This window comes from Mauremys reevesii, unplaced genomic scaffold (genome assembly GCF_016161935.1).
Source record: "Mauremys reevesii isolate NIE-2019 unplaced genomic scaffold, ASM1616193v1 Contig34, whole genome shotgun sequence".
In the NCBI taxonomy this organism is placed as follows: domain Eukaryota; kingdom Metazoa; phylum Chordata; order Testudines; family Geoemydidae; genus Mauremys; species Mauremys reevesii.
Genome location: NW_024100845.1, coordinates 126,071 through 143,931, shown reverse-complemented (window position 1 = coordinate 143,931; position 17,861 = coordinate 126,071). Strand labels below are relative to the sequence as shown.

The 17,861-nt window shown below is 52.6% G+C and overlaps 1 protein-coding gene across 1 annotated transcript; it reads right to left on the bottom strand.

Moving 5' to 3' along the window:
• Nucleotides 1-5,325: 5,325 nt before the first annotated feature.
• LOC120393827 (zinc finger protein RFP-like) lies at nucleotides 5,326-15,635 on the bottom strand. Its single transcript, XM_039518321.1, has 7 exons — nucleotides 15,088-15,635; nucleotides 12,369-12,464; nucleotides 11,536-11,766; nucleotides 10,712-10,734; nucleotides 9,867-9,982; nucleotides 7,880-7,939; nucleotides 5,326-7,002 (listed from the first exon to the last, which is right to left on the bottom strand). Exons 1-7 carry the CDS (start codon nucleotides 15,502-15,504, stop codon nucleotides 6,482-6,484), a joined length of 1,464 nt encoding a protein of 487 aa, XP_039374255.1. The 5' UTR covers nucleotides 15,505-15,635; the 3' UTR covers nucleotides 5,326-6,481.
• Between the last annotated feature and the right edge of the window lie 2,226 nt (nucleotides 15,636-17,861).

The following is a 17,861-nucleotide window of genomic DNA, read 5'->3' as shown; positions in this document are numbered from 1 at the left end:
ACTAGAAATGAGCTCCGTGTCACATGTGTGGGTCCCTGCCACTCCCTGCGGGTGTGCTCGGGTAACCAGATGTCCCGATTTTACAGGGACAGTCCTGATTTGGGGTTCTTTTTCTTACATAGGATTCTATTACCCCCCACCCCCGTTCCAATTTTTCACACTTTCTGTCTGGTCATTCTAGGGTGAGCACGTGTGTACATCCCAGCTGCTCCCTGCCCCCTCATTGAAGCAGGTGTGCAGGATTATTGCCCTGGGAACTGCAGGGCACCAGTGAACATGGGGCTGACTGGAAGTAGGATCTGGCTGCAGGCAGGGCAAAGGGTGCAGGACTGGCTGGAAACAGGGGGCTGAGGGGTGGGCTGGCTGGCTTCAGGCAGGACCTCAGGGCGGGTGGTGCAGCAGGGGTTGGCAGGGCTGGAGACAGAGGAGTGCAAGACTGGCTGGTTTCAGGCGGGGCGGGGGTGCGGCAGGGGTTGGCTGGAGACAGGGCAGAGGGCCCATGGCTCCCCCTGATTCCACCACCCCGGCCCTTTGAATAGCCACAGAAGCCCTGGGGAAGTGGCGGGGCTCCAGGGGCTATTTAAAGGACCGGGGTGGCAGAGTTAGGTGGAGCCCCCTGCTACCCCAGGGCTCTGGGGGTTATTTAAAGGGCCTGGGGCTCCCCTGCTTCTACCGCGCCGGCCCTTTAAATAGCCGTGGGAGCCCTGGGGAAGGAGTGCTGCAGAAAGGGATCTATGGGTCATAATGGACCACAAGCTAAATATGAGTCAACAGTGTAACGCTGTTGCACAAAAACCAAACATCCTTCTGGGATGTGTTAGCAGGAATGTTGTAAGCAAGACATGAGAAGAAATTCTTCTGCTCTGCTCCATGCTGATTAGGCCTCTACTGGAGTATTGTGTCCAGTTCTGGGTGCCACATTTCAGGAAATACATGGACAAATTGGAGAAAGTCCAGAGAAGAGCAACAAAAATGATGAAAGGTCTAGAAAACATGACGTATGAGGAAAGATTGAAAGAACTGGGTTTGTTTAGTCTGGAGAAGAGAAGACTGAGAGGGAATGTGATAACAGCCTTCAAGTACCTGAAAGGTTGTTACAAGGAGGAAGGAGAAACATTTTTCTCCTTAACCTCTGATGATAGAACAAGAAGCAATGGGCTTAAATTGCAACACGGGAGGTTTAGGTTGGACATTAGGAAAAAAATTCCTAACTGTCAGGGTAGTTAAGCACTGGAATAAATTACCTAGGGAGGTTGGGGAATCTCCATCATTGGATATCTTTAAGGGCAGGTTAGACAAACACCTGTCAGGGATGGTCTAGATGGTGCTTGGTCCTACCATGAGTGCAGGGGATTGGACAAGATGACCTCTCGAGATCCCTTCCAGTTCTATGATTCTATGTCCGGCCGCAGAATTTTTTTCTTCTGCAGAAAATACATTCTGCCCGAGAAGTGCTGCACTTTCTCCTACCACAGTCCACCGTGGCACCAGAACAGATTAATCTATTTGTGAAAAAAAATTACCAGAATCTTTTTTGTGTGTGTGTGTGTCTGTTACAGACATATTTGCTGACAGGTATTTTGGAATAAATTACCAAAATAATGGAAACTGGCATGATTAAATTGAGTTATTTTGACACACAAAATATGCAGAATTGTAAAATATTGTGTGCAGAATTTTAAACGTTTTTGGTGCAAAATTCCCCCAGGAGTACAATATCTAGGTCCCATCATGGATCTTTCTCTTTGTCTCCAACTCAAAAGGAGAGAACAAAGTAACCCAGCATGTAGCAGCTTCATGAGGTCGGGAGCCCTGCCTGCTTTTCCTGATCCCACATGGCCCCCAGGACTCCCTAGGGAAGGGTAAGCTAACGAGGAGCACTGCAATTAGGTTGGTTGTTTTGTGCTACGTGATCTGCTCTCTCCTGTGCTTAATATGGTGAAGTGAAAAAACAATAATGTGTTGGACTTGTGCAAAGAGTCTCTCTCTGTATTGTATCAGAGGGTAGCCGTGTCCCATGGGAAGGAGACTCTGGAAAAATTCCACCACGATTTCAACAGCTTCCACCCCTCCATCAACCTCAGCCTGGACCAATCTGCACAGGAGGTCCACTTCCTAGACACCACGGTGCAAATAAGTGATGGTCACATTAACACCACCCTATACCGAAAACCTACCGACCGCTATGCCTACCTTCATGCCTCCAGCTTCCATCCCGGGCACACCACAAGATCCATTGTCTACAGCCAAGCACTGAGGTACAACCGTATCTGCTCTAACCCCGCAGACAGAGACCAACACCTAGAAAATCTCCACCAAGCATTCTCAAAACTACAGTACCCACACGAGGAAATAAGGAAACAGATCAACAGAGCCAGACGTGTACCCAGAAGCCTCCTACTGCAAGACAAACCCAAGAAAGAAACCAACAGGACTCCACTGGCCATCACATACAGTCCCCAGCTAAAGCCTCTCCAACGCATCATCAGGGATCTACAACCCATCCTGGACAATGATCCCACACTTTCACAGGCCTTGGGTGGCAGGCCAGTCCTCGCCCACAGACAACCTGCCAACCTGAAGCATATTCTCACCAGTAACTGCACACCACACCATAGTAACTCTAGCTCATGAACCAATCCATGCAACAAACCTCGATGCCAACTCTGCCCACACATCTACACCAGCAACACCATCACAGGACCTAACCAGATCAGCCACACCATCACTGGTTCATTCACCTGCACATCCACCAATGTAATATATGCCATCATATGCCAGCAATGCCCTTCTGCTATGTACATCGGCCAAACTGGATAGTCTCTAAGGAAAAGGATAAATGGACACAAATCAGATATTAGGAATGGCAATATACAAAAACCTGTAGGAGAACACTTCAACCTCCCTGGCCACACAATAGCAGATCTTAAGGTGGCCATTCTCCAGCAAAAAAACTTTAGGACCAGACTTCAAAGAGAAACTGCTGAGCTTCAGTTCATCTGCAAATTTGACACAATCAGCTCAGGGTTAAACAAAGACTGTGAATGGCTTGCCAACTGCAGAACCAGTTTCTCCTCCCTTGGTTTTCACACCTCAACTGCTAGAACAGGGCCTCATCTTCCCTGATTGATCTAACCTCGTTATCTCTAGCTTGCTTCTTGCTTGCTTATATATACCTGCCCCTGGAAATTTCCACTCTTGCATCCGACGAAGTGGGTATTCACCCACGAAAGCTCATGCTGCAAAACGTGTTAGTCTATAAGGTACCACAGGATTCTTTGCTGCTCTCTCTGTATTAAATGCTTCACAACTAGTGAGTGCCTCCAGAGAGAGTTCAGCTGAAAACCAGCAGGCTCTCACCTTGGCGTGGAGTTCTGGGAGATGGTGTGTTTAAGCATTTGGGAGTCTAGAGGGTCAATTGTGCACCACGGGATTAGGTAGCGGGTTCCAGGCCTCAGGATAGGAAGCTATTCCTCTTCCGGTCCCAAAATCTTGAATTATCTGGGGATCCTGGGGGTCAGATATGAGGCTTTTCCTTACAGCAGTCTGGTGGCACCTAACAATTTCTGGGACACACACACCAGTAAACAGAAACCTTCTCACTGCCTAGCATTCAAACACCCTTAACTCTGACCATGTGAGTTCCGGTGAATATTTCTACATGTCTGAAATATTAAATTCAGAGACATGAATGGGGAGGTCTCCCCCTCAGGGCTGTCACATCCCTTCCCCTTTGGCGGTAGGAGGCTCTTTCCTAGATGCTTCTCCTGGTTTCTGTGTTAGGGAGAGGCTCTCCCTCCAGTTCTGCCACCTCCTGCTCCCTTTGCCTTGGGTTGGGAAGGGGTCTTCCTGGGCTGGGGAAAGACTTCCACCATTCTCTGTGGCTAGGCTAGAGCAGCTGGTAACTTTAACTCGCACCTGCCATGTCCTGCCCCTCCCCTCCCCCACCCTCTCCCCACAAGACCCCCCCTCCTGCTCATCACATCCCTCCTCACACCCCCATCCCCATGTGACCTACCCATCAGTTGCCACATCCCTCATCACCCCTCTTTCCCTTAGAGGCCCCTCCCCCTATCACCACGTCCCTTCTCAACCCCTATCTCACAGGGGCAGGAGAAGAGTGAGCAGCCAATCATGGCAGCTGAGCAGGGAGAGGGTGGAGACTGGAGTGGATCAGGAGTGGAATGTGGGTGCAAGAAGTGGGACAGGGAACTAGGCTCCCCCAGGGGAAGCTTCACCCACTGCCATGTTACGGCTGTTTTAGTGCTTGAGGGGTTCACACTTGATACCTGGCGAGTGAAATCTAAACACAGAACTCACAACACGTCTGGGGTTTGTGCCCTGCTTTGTAACTGCTCTGAGGTTGGCACTCACATTCCTCAGTTACTCTAGACTAGGGGTTTTCAAAGTCTGGGTTGTGGCTGGTCAGGGAAAGCCACTGGCAGGTTGCAGATGCTTCGTTTACCTGAGTGTCCACAGGCACCGCCGTTCATAGCACCCAGTGGCCACGGTTTCCATTCACCTTCCCCTGACCAGCCACGACCCAGACTTTGAAAACTCCTGCTCTAGACAGCATGATGGGAGAACTGAACCTGAGTCTCCCACATGCCAGCTGAGTGCTCTAACCATGGGAGTAAACATTATAAGCTGGTTGACATCATCAAAACCACATTCTCCTTCCCCCCGCCTCTCACATTTTGTGTGGAGCGAGGCAGGTGCCTACCTCATTCCAGCAAGAAACACTTTAGGAGCCTGAGCCACCTGACGTCAGGCACTCGGTTCCCATCTGTGGGTTGCTAAGCAGAGACAGATGCCCCTCTGCGGCCCCGATTTAAGCACCTGTCTGTGAGAGGGGGCGGGGCTTAGGACACCCCTTCAGCCATCTCTTGTCGGCATCGCCCATTGACAAGCTCAGATGGCTCCCCCATCCCCACTGAGCTGTTTTTTGTGAATCACACTGTACGGTGCCTGTGATGTCCATTCACTGTGTAGGGAGTTCAGAGTTGCAGAGATGCAGATTGTGATTTTCTGGTTGTCTACAAATTAGACCCTGCCATGATGCTCAGCATTGCAACACCAAGTCCCTTCATGGATCACACCCTGTGTAACCAGTCGCCTCTCTGCAGAGCACAGCTGAGCAATTCCTGATTGACATGGGTGTGCATAGGACAGAGCACAGGCTGGATAGTTAGTGACACACCACAGTAAAACCCAAACTCTCTTCCTAGAGGCATGATAGTCCCTGTGGGAGCTTGGGGGTCACAACCAAGTCAGGAAGCAAATCCCATGTTGCTGCCCCCGGCAACGGCAGCTGGGACAGTAAAGTGGAACAAACAAGAACTGTTTTTATTGTTTAATTTACAGAATTAGGGTTGCCAACTTTCTCACCAAACAGCTTTGTCCCAACCTAACTAATAATCACAGCATAGAACGGAGATCCCCAGCTACCAAGAACAGTTTTCTTAATGGCACAACAACAGTACAGTTGCTCAGGAATTAATATAGGGAATTAATGAGTTACAGTCTCTCTTTCAGTAACGTGTAATAAATCCCTCTGTCCCTCTCATATTCCCTTTCCTTCTCCCTTTACTTTCATACCACCAATTTCTACTCAGCATTTTTGTGGCCCTCACTTCCCAGCCCTGTTTGTTTTCCTCTCCCACTATCCTCTCCTCCCTCCCACAGATCATCCCCCATGGCTGCTCCATTCTTTTCTCTGCTTTTACCCTTTCCCCTCTTGCAGAACGGCTCATTCCCCAATCCCATCGGGGATATTTTCCTGTCACTCTTCTCATTTCTATTTTGCACCATTTCTCCTGGACTCTCCCTTTATTCTTGTTTTATTTTCATTCACATTTTTCTTCTTGCTTCTTCTAATTCCCTCTGGTTAAACCCGCCCTGTCCCTGCCTCCCCCAGTGCTGCCAACCTCAGGAGTTAAAAAACAAATAAATCACGAGATTATTAACCTTAAAAAATTGTGTCAACTTCTTTTTTGTCAATCTGCACCCATCTCACCCTCCCCCCGCCCTTTTGTGACAGTTACAGGGTTACCAGCTGTCCTGTAGTTACAGGGGATGGTGACTTGGGTCCCTGCGGCAGGAGCTCTGGCTGGGAGACCCCAATGAGATCTAAGGACAGATCTGTACAAACCGCTCCCTGCTGCTTCTCCCCAACCCTGATTGATTCATTCTGTGTCCCTGCCACCCGCATCTCCACCTGTGCCGAGCCCAGCTGTTAGTGCTACACCCTGCCCAGCCCCCACCTCTGCCCCTCAGGGCCCCTCTGCCCCCCCTGCAATCCCAGGGGTTCTTCACCCCTCCTGCTTCCATCCCTGAGGCTGCAGGGAAGGGGCTTCCATAGGTCATAGAGATGAGGAGCCAGGGGTTGGGTAGACAGGAGTCCTCCAAGGTCATAGAGACCAGGGCGTGTGAGGCTAGAAAGGCTGATTTCAGGGCCCTCAGTGGGATATTTCACCCCATCTCAGGGACACAGCCTGAGCTGGGACCCTACCCCCAGCACCCAGAACCAGGGTCGGATTCTATCCCCACGGACGGAGCCTGGCGGGAAAGTGAAGATCGGGGCCTCGTCACCAGCATCGATAAATGTCACCTGCCCCCGCTCACAGTCCAGACAAACCCGGATCCTGCTGGGGGCCCGGCTCAGGGGCAGGGGGGTCACAGGGGAGGTGAGAGCCTGGAACTGACCCAGCCAGTGCCGCTCCACAGCCCAGATCCCCCAACCAGGACTAGGGCTGATCTGTTCCTTCCTGCTCACAGACGCTATGGCCACCCCCACAGCCCAGTCTCTCCGACCCCCCACCTCCACCTCCCAGCAATGTCTCCCCGAGGTGAATCCCTCACAGCCCAGCACCCAGCGATCATTGTCAAATCTCTCAGGTTTGTTGGGCAGATCCTGGCGTTTGTCTCCCCGTCTCACACTTTTCCAATCCTCAGACAGGATGAGTTCGGGATGAGCCGTATCTGGATCCAGAGTCACATTCACTGGGGGGAGAGAATCAGAGCTTTAGGGGCAGAGCTTGGCCCTGAGGGAAGCTGGGACCATTTCTCACGCTCCCCAGCAGCTCCCTTCTGGCTGGGTCAGTCCTGGATCCCAGGGAGCTGCCTCTGTCCTGCGCACCTGAGCAGAGATATCACTGCAGTTCTTCAGTATGTGTAATGGGAGCCACTTCATTCATTTTTCATTTGCTTGGTAAGGAATCAGATCCCTGCTCCCTCTGCTGGGGCTGCTCTATTCCCAGCTTCAGAGACACAGCAAGGAAGGTTTTAGTGAGGAGGAAGCAGAGGAGGCAGGTATCAGCTTTGAACCCCAGAGGGAAGCTCCCTCCCCTAAATGCAGCCTCCACTCCCCAGCTAGAGTAAGAAGAGCCAATTAAGACCAGAGAGTAGGAAATGGCATTGGGTGGGGTAGCCCCATCCCTAGTCTAGAGTGAAGGGAGGAACTGAGCCTTGGGGCACGAAAGCGTCTCCCCAATCCAGGAAGCAGTGAGCAGCTCCAATGGGAGAGCCCAGCCCTGCCCAGAGAAAAGGGCAGGTTGGAGAAGTGGTTGGAGAAGCGGATGTGGGAGACTCCCTGCACTGTAGTAAAGCAGAGGGATGTGTCAGCCCTCAGGACAGAGAGCTCTGTTCACAGGCTGCTCAAGGAGAGTTTTTCTATTTAGCAGCGTGGACATGAACTCAGCCCTAAGGTTGGTGTCAGGAGTGTTCGTGTGACTTCAGCGTGGGAGCTCCTCACTGTTCAGTGTGTTGTTTTTAGGGCCGTGTGTGTCATGGTCACTGTCAGTTCGGTTGGTAACTTTAGCTACAATCTCTTGAAGACGTTTTCTGATAATTTAAAAACAATCTCCAGCTGCAATCTCACCCTGTCTGAATGTTCCTAGGGATCCTCCTCTTTCTGTCTCTAGTGCAGATGGCAGAATGTCTGGAGGAGAAAGGAGATGAAATTTCAGCTTTTCATATTTATAACAGCATTTCCACTCTCAACTCATAGTAATCTCTTAATTATGACAGAGAAACACACCAAAAATACTAATATTTAATATAAAAAGGTCTGAAACTGTCTCTTTCCTCTCTCATTCAGGCAACTCCCAGCAATGGAACTAACATCCCTGCAGCCTCACAACCATCCCAGGACTGACAATCTGCAAGTGAGATTTGCTTTTCCCCTCCTCATCCCCTCCCACCCTTCAGACTCCAGTTGGTTTGTCTCATTCACTTACTGCCTTTTGTCGTAACCTAGACCCAGAGCCTGCAAAGACTTCGGAATAAAAGTAACTTTACCCACTTTGGTCTCTCTGACACTAATGGGATATTGAGAATTTGCTAAATCCTGGCTATGATTGTGAGCTGTTGGGTCTGTTTACTCAGCATCTCTACAGAGAGCAGCACGACGGGGCCTCGTCCTCCATAAGCAGAAATAGAAATAATAATACAATAATTTTATAATTGTGGAAATTGAGGTGGGGAAGGTTGATTCAATGGGACAAATTCACCCCTGTACCAGCAGGAGAGGGGTGACTCTGCTGTTCAGTGGCTGCAGGGGCCGGTGTAGACCTTGGCACAGGCTGAGGAAGTTCTGAACCAGCCAGAGCTACATCCCTATGACAATGGCCCCCGTGTGTCTTGCCCAGCGTGCCAGAGGCCCAGCTTTACACTGCCCACCTCCCTCTGTCCCTCGTCCACCCCCCTCCCTCTTCCACCCGCCCTCACCACCTCCACCCCATTCCCAGCTCTCTCAGGAACACGCCTTGTGCCTGCAGCTGCTGGGAAGGAGGCACCAGAGGCTCCTGTGCTGAAGGGATCCCTGACGACAGGGGAGGGGCTTTCTCCTTCTCTCCAGCCCATTTGGCCCAGACTAGCTGCACACAAGACCTGAGCCCAGTGATGGGCTGGATCTACCTTTGAGAAATGTGCCCCATGGCTGGTGATGGGGCAGTAAACGGGGAGGGCTCTGAGCTATAGAGAGTTCTTTGCCACATGTCTGGCTGTTGGGTCTTGCCAAAATGCTCGGTATTCAACTGACCATCATATCTGGGGTGGGGAAGGAATTTCCCCTAAGTCAGATTGGCAGAGAGCCTGGGGGGGTTTCTGCCTTCCTCTGTGGTGTGGGGCACGGATCACTTGCAGATTTAAACTAATCTCAGTGGTGGATTTGCTGTAACTTGAATTCTTTAAATCATGATTTGAGGACTCCAGTAACTCAGCCAGAGGTTAGGGGTCAATTGCAGGAGTGGGTGGGTGAGGTTCTGGGGCCTGCAATGTGCAGGAGGTCAGACTGGATGATCATTATGGTCCCTTTTGGCCTTAAAGTCTATGAGTCTGAGTCATTTCTTTCTTTAACAGTAATTGTCATGGCAAGACATATTTTTGGTAGAAATAAAGTTTGAATTAGTCAACCTAAGTGACTTGGGGTACGTCCAGACTACCCGCCATATCGGCGGGTAGCCATCGATTTCTCGGATTCGATATATCGCGTCTCATCTTGACGTGATATATCGAACTCCGAACGCGCTCCCGTTGACTCCGGAACTCCACCACCGTGAACGGCGGTGGCGGAGTCGACGGGGGAGCCGTGGACTTCGATCCCACGGCGTGAGGACTGGTGAGTACTTCAAACTAAGGTATTCGACTTCAGCTACGCTATTCGCTATGCGTAGCTGAATTTGCGTACCTTAGTTCGAACTCCCCCCGCTAGTGTAGACCAGGCCTTGGACCTCAAGTGTGTGACATTCTCACCCAACAGTTAAATAGAAGCATCACCTAATTGTGAACCAATTGGCCAGAGACACTCTCCTCCCTCACTCTCAGAGGCTCATCCCAATTTCCATTCCTAGATCCCTTCTAGGTACCTTTGAACTTCCCCAGAGTCTCCAATAGCACAATCGTTTTCTGAGAGAAACCATTGATTCGCTCTTCCAGTTCAGGAGAAATCTCCTCTGGCTGCTGGAACTTCCTCTTCTCACACCTGGAGAGAAACAATTTCATGCGATTATATTTCACTGGGTGACTCATTATAAGTTCCAGCTAGTGAGTCGCTGCTCTAATGGGCCTGGAGTTAGAATTCCTCGACTTCTCCGAGCCTCAGAGCAGGTGCAACACAACCCAGGGCCGTGCAACCTTCCCTTCAAGGACTCATTAATATTCTTCAACTTTGGTCTGGAGAGACCAGCTCTGGGATAAAAGGGGAATTGAGTCTCTATGGCCAATTCACTCCTAGGCCTCCATGCTCCGAGGGACAGGAAGTTCCCATGTGAAGTGCTATAGAAATCTGCCCTCTAGGAACTGGACTGAGACACCAACTCCCCCCTCCCCAGCTTGTTCCACACAGGTCTCCAAACAGTCCTCAGGTGGGAAAGACTCTTGACCACTGCTGCCCTAGGCTGAATGGTAACCAGGGCCCCAGCAGTGACAGGCCCATAGTCCATCCCCACAATCCTGAGGCAGCCAGTCCCCCAAGGAGGTGACATCTCTAGGAAATACTTGAGGTCAGTCCTTCCCACTGACTGGAGAATTCCAGATTCTTCTATACAAGGGTGAGAACCTCAGGATGAAGCTGATCAGAGAAATTTGTATCTAGAATGTGACCTTCCCCACACATTTTGCTGTAGAGCGCTGGGGAGATGCAGTGCTAACATCACCATCAAGCTCTTTCCCAGCGTTGTGAGGTGTGAGGGGGAGTGAGAGAGCCACGTACCTGCTCAAGGTGCATCTAATATCCTAGAGGAGAGAGAGACAAAAGAATTTCAGTCCCCTCTGACACACACACACAGGGAACTTCTGGGAAGGGATTTTGCAAATGTGGGGCAGAGACGCCCTGCCCTGGCCTCAGGGCCATGGATTCCCTGAGCTAATGGGAGTTTTCCATCTCTCATATCTCTGCCTGTGACTCTACAAAGAACAATAGTCACTCACATGTCAGCAATGCACATGTCGAATTACATATGGTCTCCAAATGCTCAACCGCAGTGCGTAGGATTCAGGAGCCCTCCCTTCCCTGTGTGATTTCTGGCATGTTTCTAATGACAGGTGCTGGTTTTCAATTGTCCTGGCGATGTTCAACCCCACCCTCCACTCCCACTCCAAACCTTCCCGCAATGCCACACCCCAGGCCAACCCTTCCTGCTCCCACTCCACCCCCACCCTGCATCTACCTTTCATGAGCACACTCCCTCTCTGCTCCTCCCAGCCTCTCCTGCACACAGTGGAACAGCTGATCGCAGCAGGCCAGAGGCAGGGCAGGGAGGGGGAGGAGTTAATTGGCAGAGCAGCCATTGGGAGCACCCATCTGCGTTTCTCATTCAGTCTCATCATTCATTCATTCATTCATGCCCGTCACCCCAACCGGGGTATGGGCCGCCAACCACAGATCTCCATAGTCTTCTATCCTGGGCCATTCGCTCTAGCTGGTTCCAGGTATAGCCCATTTTTTTGCTATCAACCTGAAGGTCGCGTCGCCAGGTATTTCTTGGGCGGCCTCTTTTCCGCTTGCCTTGGGGGTTCCACTGCAGTGCGTCTCACCTGCAGGAATTCACTCGCTGGCTTCTGACACTTCCCCTCCATCTCACTGATCAGCTCACTGAGATGGGAAATCTGCTCGGAGAGTTTACGGACATTTTCATTCTGGATCCTCACAATCTCCTCGTCCAGCTTCTCCAGCTGGGCCAGCAGGAGTCGCTCTTGTTCCTTCAGGAACTGCCGCAGTTGCTGAAATTCAGACACAATCTTCTGCTTTTCGGTTTGTGTTTGTTTCTGTATGAAAATAGGGAAAAGAGCTGGTCAGGGACATATGGAGGGAGCCCGGAGTCCTTTCATGGAGAGCTGAGTGTGCAGGAGGCTGAATTTCTTTGAAAATCATAAGATTTCTGACATTTGACTTTACCCTGTGCTTTGTAGGCAGAGGATTCTCTCACACCTTCCCCTTTTCCCCCTGCATCCTTCTGAAATGGATGTTTCTCTGCCTGTCATGGTCAGCACATGCTGTTATTTATGGTCTCTGGAAATCTTGACCCAGAGCAGCAGGAGGCAGGACTCAGCACTGCACTGATAGAGACGCCAGAGGAGTTAGAAGAAAACGTTTTAAAAATACACAAAATGACCAGACACAGGGGACAGCACTTCACGAGGACATTCAGTTCACTTGGGGAGGATTTCTGGGCAAGCCATAGGAGCTAGACATTAACTGATCAGCTGAAATGGAACTTTAGGGCTTGTCCATGCACGAATCTAACCCAGCAATCCATGGTCATGGAGAAACACACACAAGCCCATGTTCACCAAGGCCACACAGGAATCTGCCTCCAAACAGACCTCCCACTGCCAGTCCCTGCTGGTTCATAACAACAGGCACCTACCAGATATTCTCGGCAATTCCTCTCTCCAGTCGCTTTCAATCCCAGCAGCTTTTCTCTCTCTTCCCTCAGAGTCTTCAAATGGGCCTGGATTCTTTCCTGAAGAAACAGAAAGGATTTGGGAGGTTTCATCTGGATAGTTGAGAGGTGCTTGGAAGTGGGTGTTTTTCCACCCAACACCCAAGATGACTGTGGTTCTAATCGCTTTGTGACATCAGGGCCAGCAAGGAGATAAAATCTTACTAATGGAGACTGGGGGTACGGCTACATTTGCAACTTCAAAGCGCTGCCATGGGAGCGCTCCCGCGGCAGCGCTTTGAAGTGCGAGTGTGGTCACAGCGCCAGCGCTGGGAGAGAGCTCTCCCAGCACTGCACGTACTCCACCTCCCCGTGGGGATTAGCTGTGGTCCCAGCGCTGGAGCACTGTTTACACTGGTGCTTTACCGCGCGTAACTTGCTGCGCTCAGGGGGGTGTTTTTTCACACCCCTGAGCGAGAAAGTTGCAGCGCTGTAAAGCGCCAGTGTAGCCAAGGCCTGGGAGTGTGTCATATTCCGACTTGTTCCCAATTCCGGTTCAGTCTTTTTAGTAATTAGAGAGAGATCTCAATTATAACCAAGCTTTACTGGTATTTGTGAACTGATTAGTGGTACAGCACATAACAGGACACTGGAGCCACATGGGGGTGAATCAATAAACCAGTTTTGTAGAAGGTTTAACAAACCGAAGCCACCAGGGTTTATATAGGGGCTGGGATTTCAGCCCTGAAGCCCTGGGAACTGCACTGGTTGTACAGAGCTGGTTTAAGTACCAGGGCAAATCCCATGAGACGTCAGGAGGCCATTTATCTGGTTGGAAGCTGCACAGTCCAGTTGTGTGGAGCACTGTCCCTATCCAGTAGGGACTCGGCACTGTATGTGGCTTTGTCTGGTGCAAAAGGGAGAGGAGGAGACTGAGGCTGCAGGAGGACACCTGTGAGGGTGGGGGCAGGGCTGGGGTGGCACCTTCATGCAGAATGATGCAGGTGGGGACACTGAAAAAAGCGGTGGTGTGGTCCACACAGGATGTCTGCTACTGGTGAGGACGGGTTCATGCAGGCAGGCGTGGCCATGTCCTATGTTCTGGGGATGCCTTGGAGACCTCCCTAATTAGACATGATGCAGATTTGTATAAAGGACGGGTTGGGGGTTGCCCCAGTGCTGTCCTAACCCCTTTCCGTGGCAATGCCCCCTGGGCAGGTACCCCACGGTCCCATTCCCTGGTAAAGATCCCGGAAGCAGTGCATTCTGGGAGATTTCAAAAGGCTGCCTGGTGGGACTAATGGAACCACTCTGGCTGGTCCTTGCCCACGTACACAACAGAACAGGTCAGACTGGCACCGGTTAGCTCCAGCCTGGGGTTGGTTTTGCTACAACTCAGTTTAATCCCAGTGGTACTTGGCATGGACCTGAGCTGTCTGGAGCCCTTTTGTGTGCAGACTGAAGGATTGTGATCTCCTCTAGTGCAGGCCGGCAGGAGTTTAACCCCTCATGGAACAACACAGGAGTTCAGAATCCCAGCGAGAAACCTCCTCTCCCTGGTGGGCCTGGGACCTTTATCAAGGCATCTCTCCCTCCTAACCAACACACTTCATCACTGGGTGGGGCTGATGCTAAGATGGCAGCATGGCAAAGTGGTTCGGGTTTTGGGTCTGGGGAGATCTGGGTTCTATACTAAGCTCTGTCACTGACATGCTGGGTAACTGTGGGCAACTCGCTGCCCCACTTTGTGCCTCAGTTTCCCTTCCCCACCTTTTGTCTAGCTAGACCAGCGATCACCAACCAGTTGATTGTGATCTACCAGTCGATTGCCTGCCTGCCCCAGCCATACAGCATTCCCTGCACTGCCTGCAGTCACCGCCCCCGCAGCTCCCATTGGCTGGGAATGGGGAACTGTGGCCAGTGAGAGCTGTGGGAGTGGTGCCTGCAGAGAGGGGCAGCACACAGACCCACATGCCTCCCCCGGGGCCACAGGGGCACCTTGGCCCCTTTTGGGAGTGGCGAAGGGCTGGGGCAGGAAGGAAGCCTGTGTTAGCCTCGCTGCACCACTGACCAGGGGCCTCCTGATGTAAGCCCAGCTAGAGCCAGCACCCCATATCCCCTCCTTCACCCAACACCCCATACCACCTCCTGCACCCTAACCCCCTGCCCTAGCCCTCCTCCCAGAGCCAGGACCCCCTACCCATTCCTGCACCCCAACACTCCGCCCCAGCCCAGAGCCCCCTGCTGCACTCAAACTCCCTCCCAGAGCTTGCACCCATCACCCCCTCCTGCACCCCAACATCCTGAGCAAGGCTCAGCACAGAGCCCCCTGCCACACGTGAACCCCTTGGCCTTAGCCAGGAGCCAGTACCCCCACCTGAACCCCAACCCCAGACTGGTGATATTGAGCGAGGGTGGGGGATGGAGAGCAATGGAGACATGGGGGCATAGAGTGAGTGGGGCTTTGGAGTGGGCAATGGGAGGGGCCTTGGGGAAGGAGTGGGCTAGATTCTACTTTCAAGACTTGATATTTTGCCTCTGTTGCTGCGCTGCCAGATCATTAATTTTGTTTCAGCATCTCCCGTACAATGAAGACTTTACAGGCTGAATGATGAATCACACCTGTGACAGGTAAGTCTCAGTGAAGTTAGCCTGTAATTAAAACCCAAAAGTTAACCCTTTACATTTTCCAGCAATTCCCTACCTCATACTCCTGGGCAGCCTCCTGGATGGGAACCACCGTGTGAGCGCGGTGAGCCCGGGATCTGTCGCACACCACACAGATGGGGGTTTGATCCTCTTCACAGAACAGTTTCAGAGTCTCCTGGTGCTCCCCACAAACCCCGTCCCCTCCTGCTCCCTTTGCTGCTTGTAAACTCAGTCGCTTGGTGATTTCTACCATGTTTGTCAGCTGCCTGTTGGGCCTGAGGTTTCTCTGTTGCACAGTTTCTCTGCACTGAGGGCAGGAGGTGGCTGTATCGGATCCCTCCCAGCACTGGGCAATGCAGGCTCGGCAGAAATTGTGCCCACACTCCACAGTGACAGGTTCTGTGAAATACTCCAGACAGACGGGACATGTCGCTTCCTCCTGGAGACTTTCCACGGGGTTCTCTGCAGCCATGGCTCCCTCTGGGCGGTTTGTAACAGTCTTTGTTTCAAATTCCTGAATTCAAACTATGCCCCGCCTGCAGCAGCAAGGGGGTGTTTCCTTGCCTTAAAATGACTCAGGCTGTTTGCAGAGCAGGAAGGACCCAGCCAATTTCACCCCTGGAGGTTTTAGTGAAAAAATGTCCAGTCACACCTGTGCCAGGTAACTTTCAGTGAAATTAGCCTGTAATTAGAACACAAAGGGCTCCTGGTCTCCAGTCAGTCCCTGAGCTGGTGTGAAAGGAGACGGAGGCATCTTCCTGTGAGGATGAGCCTGTAGGAGCAGGAGCTCTGTGTCAGTAATAGTCAGGCTGGGCAGAATTTTTTTATAATACATAATTTTGACAGATAACGTTTATTTTAAACAATTTTTATATTTATTGATTTAAAGTTCCACAGTTGCACAAAAATCTGAGGTTTAAGCATTTCATTCCAATTAAAATGTTCACAGCTGTGGGAAATTATGGGGGAATCAGACAATATTTTGGTCAGACCAGAACTATTTAATGACACTAGACCAGGGGTCGGCAACCTTTCAGAAGCAGTGTGCCGAGTCTTCATTTATTCACCTTTCATTTATGGATTCGGGTGCCAGTAATACATTTTAATGTTTTTTAGAAGGTCTCTCTCTATAAGTCTATATATTATATAACTAAACTAGTGTTGTATTGTAAAATAAACAAGGTTTTCAAAATGTTTAAGAAGCTTCATTTCAAATGAAATTAAAATGTTGATCTTACGCCGCCGGCCCGCTGCTGGTCTGGGGTTCTGTTCACCTAGGCCGGCAGCGGGCTGAGCGAGGCCTGTGGCCGGGACCCCAGCTGGCAAGGGTCCGTCAGCCAGAACCCAAGACCAGCAGCAGGCTGGGCTGGGACCCAGAGGGCTGGGGGCAGAGGGCTGGAGTCAGGGCTGGGGGCTGGGTTTGGGGGGGGTGTAGGTGTCAAGGCAGAGGGGCCTGGGTATGGGTGGAAATGCTGGTATCAGGGCTAGGGTTGGGGGGGGATGAAGGAGTCAAGCAGAGGGCTGGGTGTGTATGAGGGAGGTTCAGGGCTCAGGGTAGGGGCCTGAGGGGTGTGCAGGGCTCAGGGCAGAGGGCGTGGTGTATGTGTGGGGGTCAGGGCTCAGGGCAGAGGGCTGGGTGACTGGCCCCCGAAGAACTCCCCGCCCCGCGGCTCCTTGTCCCCTGACTACCCTGTCCTGGGACCCCTGCCCCCCAGAACCCCACCCCCTATCTAAGCCTCCCTGTTCCTTGTCCATGGACTAGACCTTACCCCCTACCTGTCCCCTGACTGCCCCAACCCTTATCCACACCCCAGTCCCCAGCCAGACCCGCAGGACTCCCATGCCCCATCCAACCGCTCCCCGCCCCTGACAGGACTCCAAGAACTCCCGACCCATCCAACCCCCCCTGACTCCCTGCCTGCCCCAACCCCTCTCCAATCTCCTGCCTCCTGACAGGACCCCCAGAACTCCCAACTCATACAACCCCTCCAGCTCCTTGTCCCCTGACCACCCCCTCCAGAGACCCCCACCCTAACTGCCCCCCCAGGACCCTCCTTGCTCCCAGTCCCCTGACTGCCCTGACCCCTATCCACCCCTGTGCCCTGACAAACCCCGGGACTCCCATACCCCATCCAACCCCCTGCTCCCTGACTGCCCTCCAGAGACCCCACCCCTAGCCCCGAGATCCCACCTCCCATCCAACCCACGCTGCTCCCTGTCCCCTGACTGCCCTGACCCCTATCCACCCCTGCTCCCTGACAAACTCCGGGACTCCCATGCCCCATCTAACCCCCTGCTCCTGACTGCCCTCCAGAGACCCCGCCCCTAACCCCCAGGACCCCACCTCCCCATCCAACCCCCCCGTCCGCTGTCTGCCCCCACCCCTTATACAACCCCCCCACCCCGGGGCCCTTTACCTTGAGGCTCCACGCAGAGCCAGACAAGCTGCCCCGTGGGAAAGCGCAGCCCTGGCCCTCAGAGCGCTGCGCGCGGCGGCACCAGAGCTCCGGGTGAGCGGGGAGCGTGTCTGCCTCCCCGCAGAGCCAAACGCTGCCCCGTGGGAGCGCGCAGCCCCAATCCCCAGAGCGCTGCACGCGGCAGCAGGGCTCCAGGCCAGGGGAGAAGGTGGGGGAGGGGCGGCAGCTTGCTGCGCTCGGACGGCGCTCCGGCCCGGGAGCGCGGACCCCGCAGCTTGCTGTGCCGGGAGAGTGGGGCCATTTGCCCACCCCATGCGCAGGGCTATGCTTCTGCTCCCTGCTCCCACGGGGAGAGCAGAGGGCAGAGGAGAGTGGGCGAGGCTGGGCAGGATTTTTAATGGCATGCTGGAGT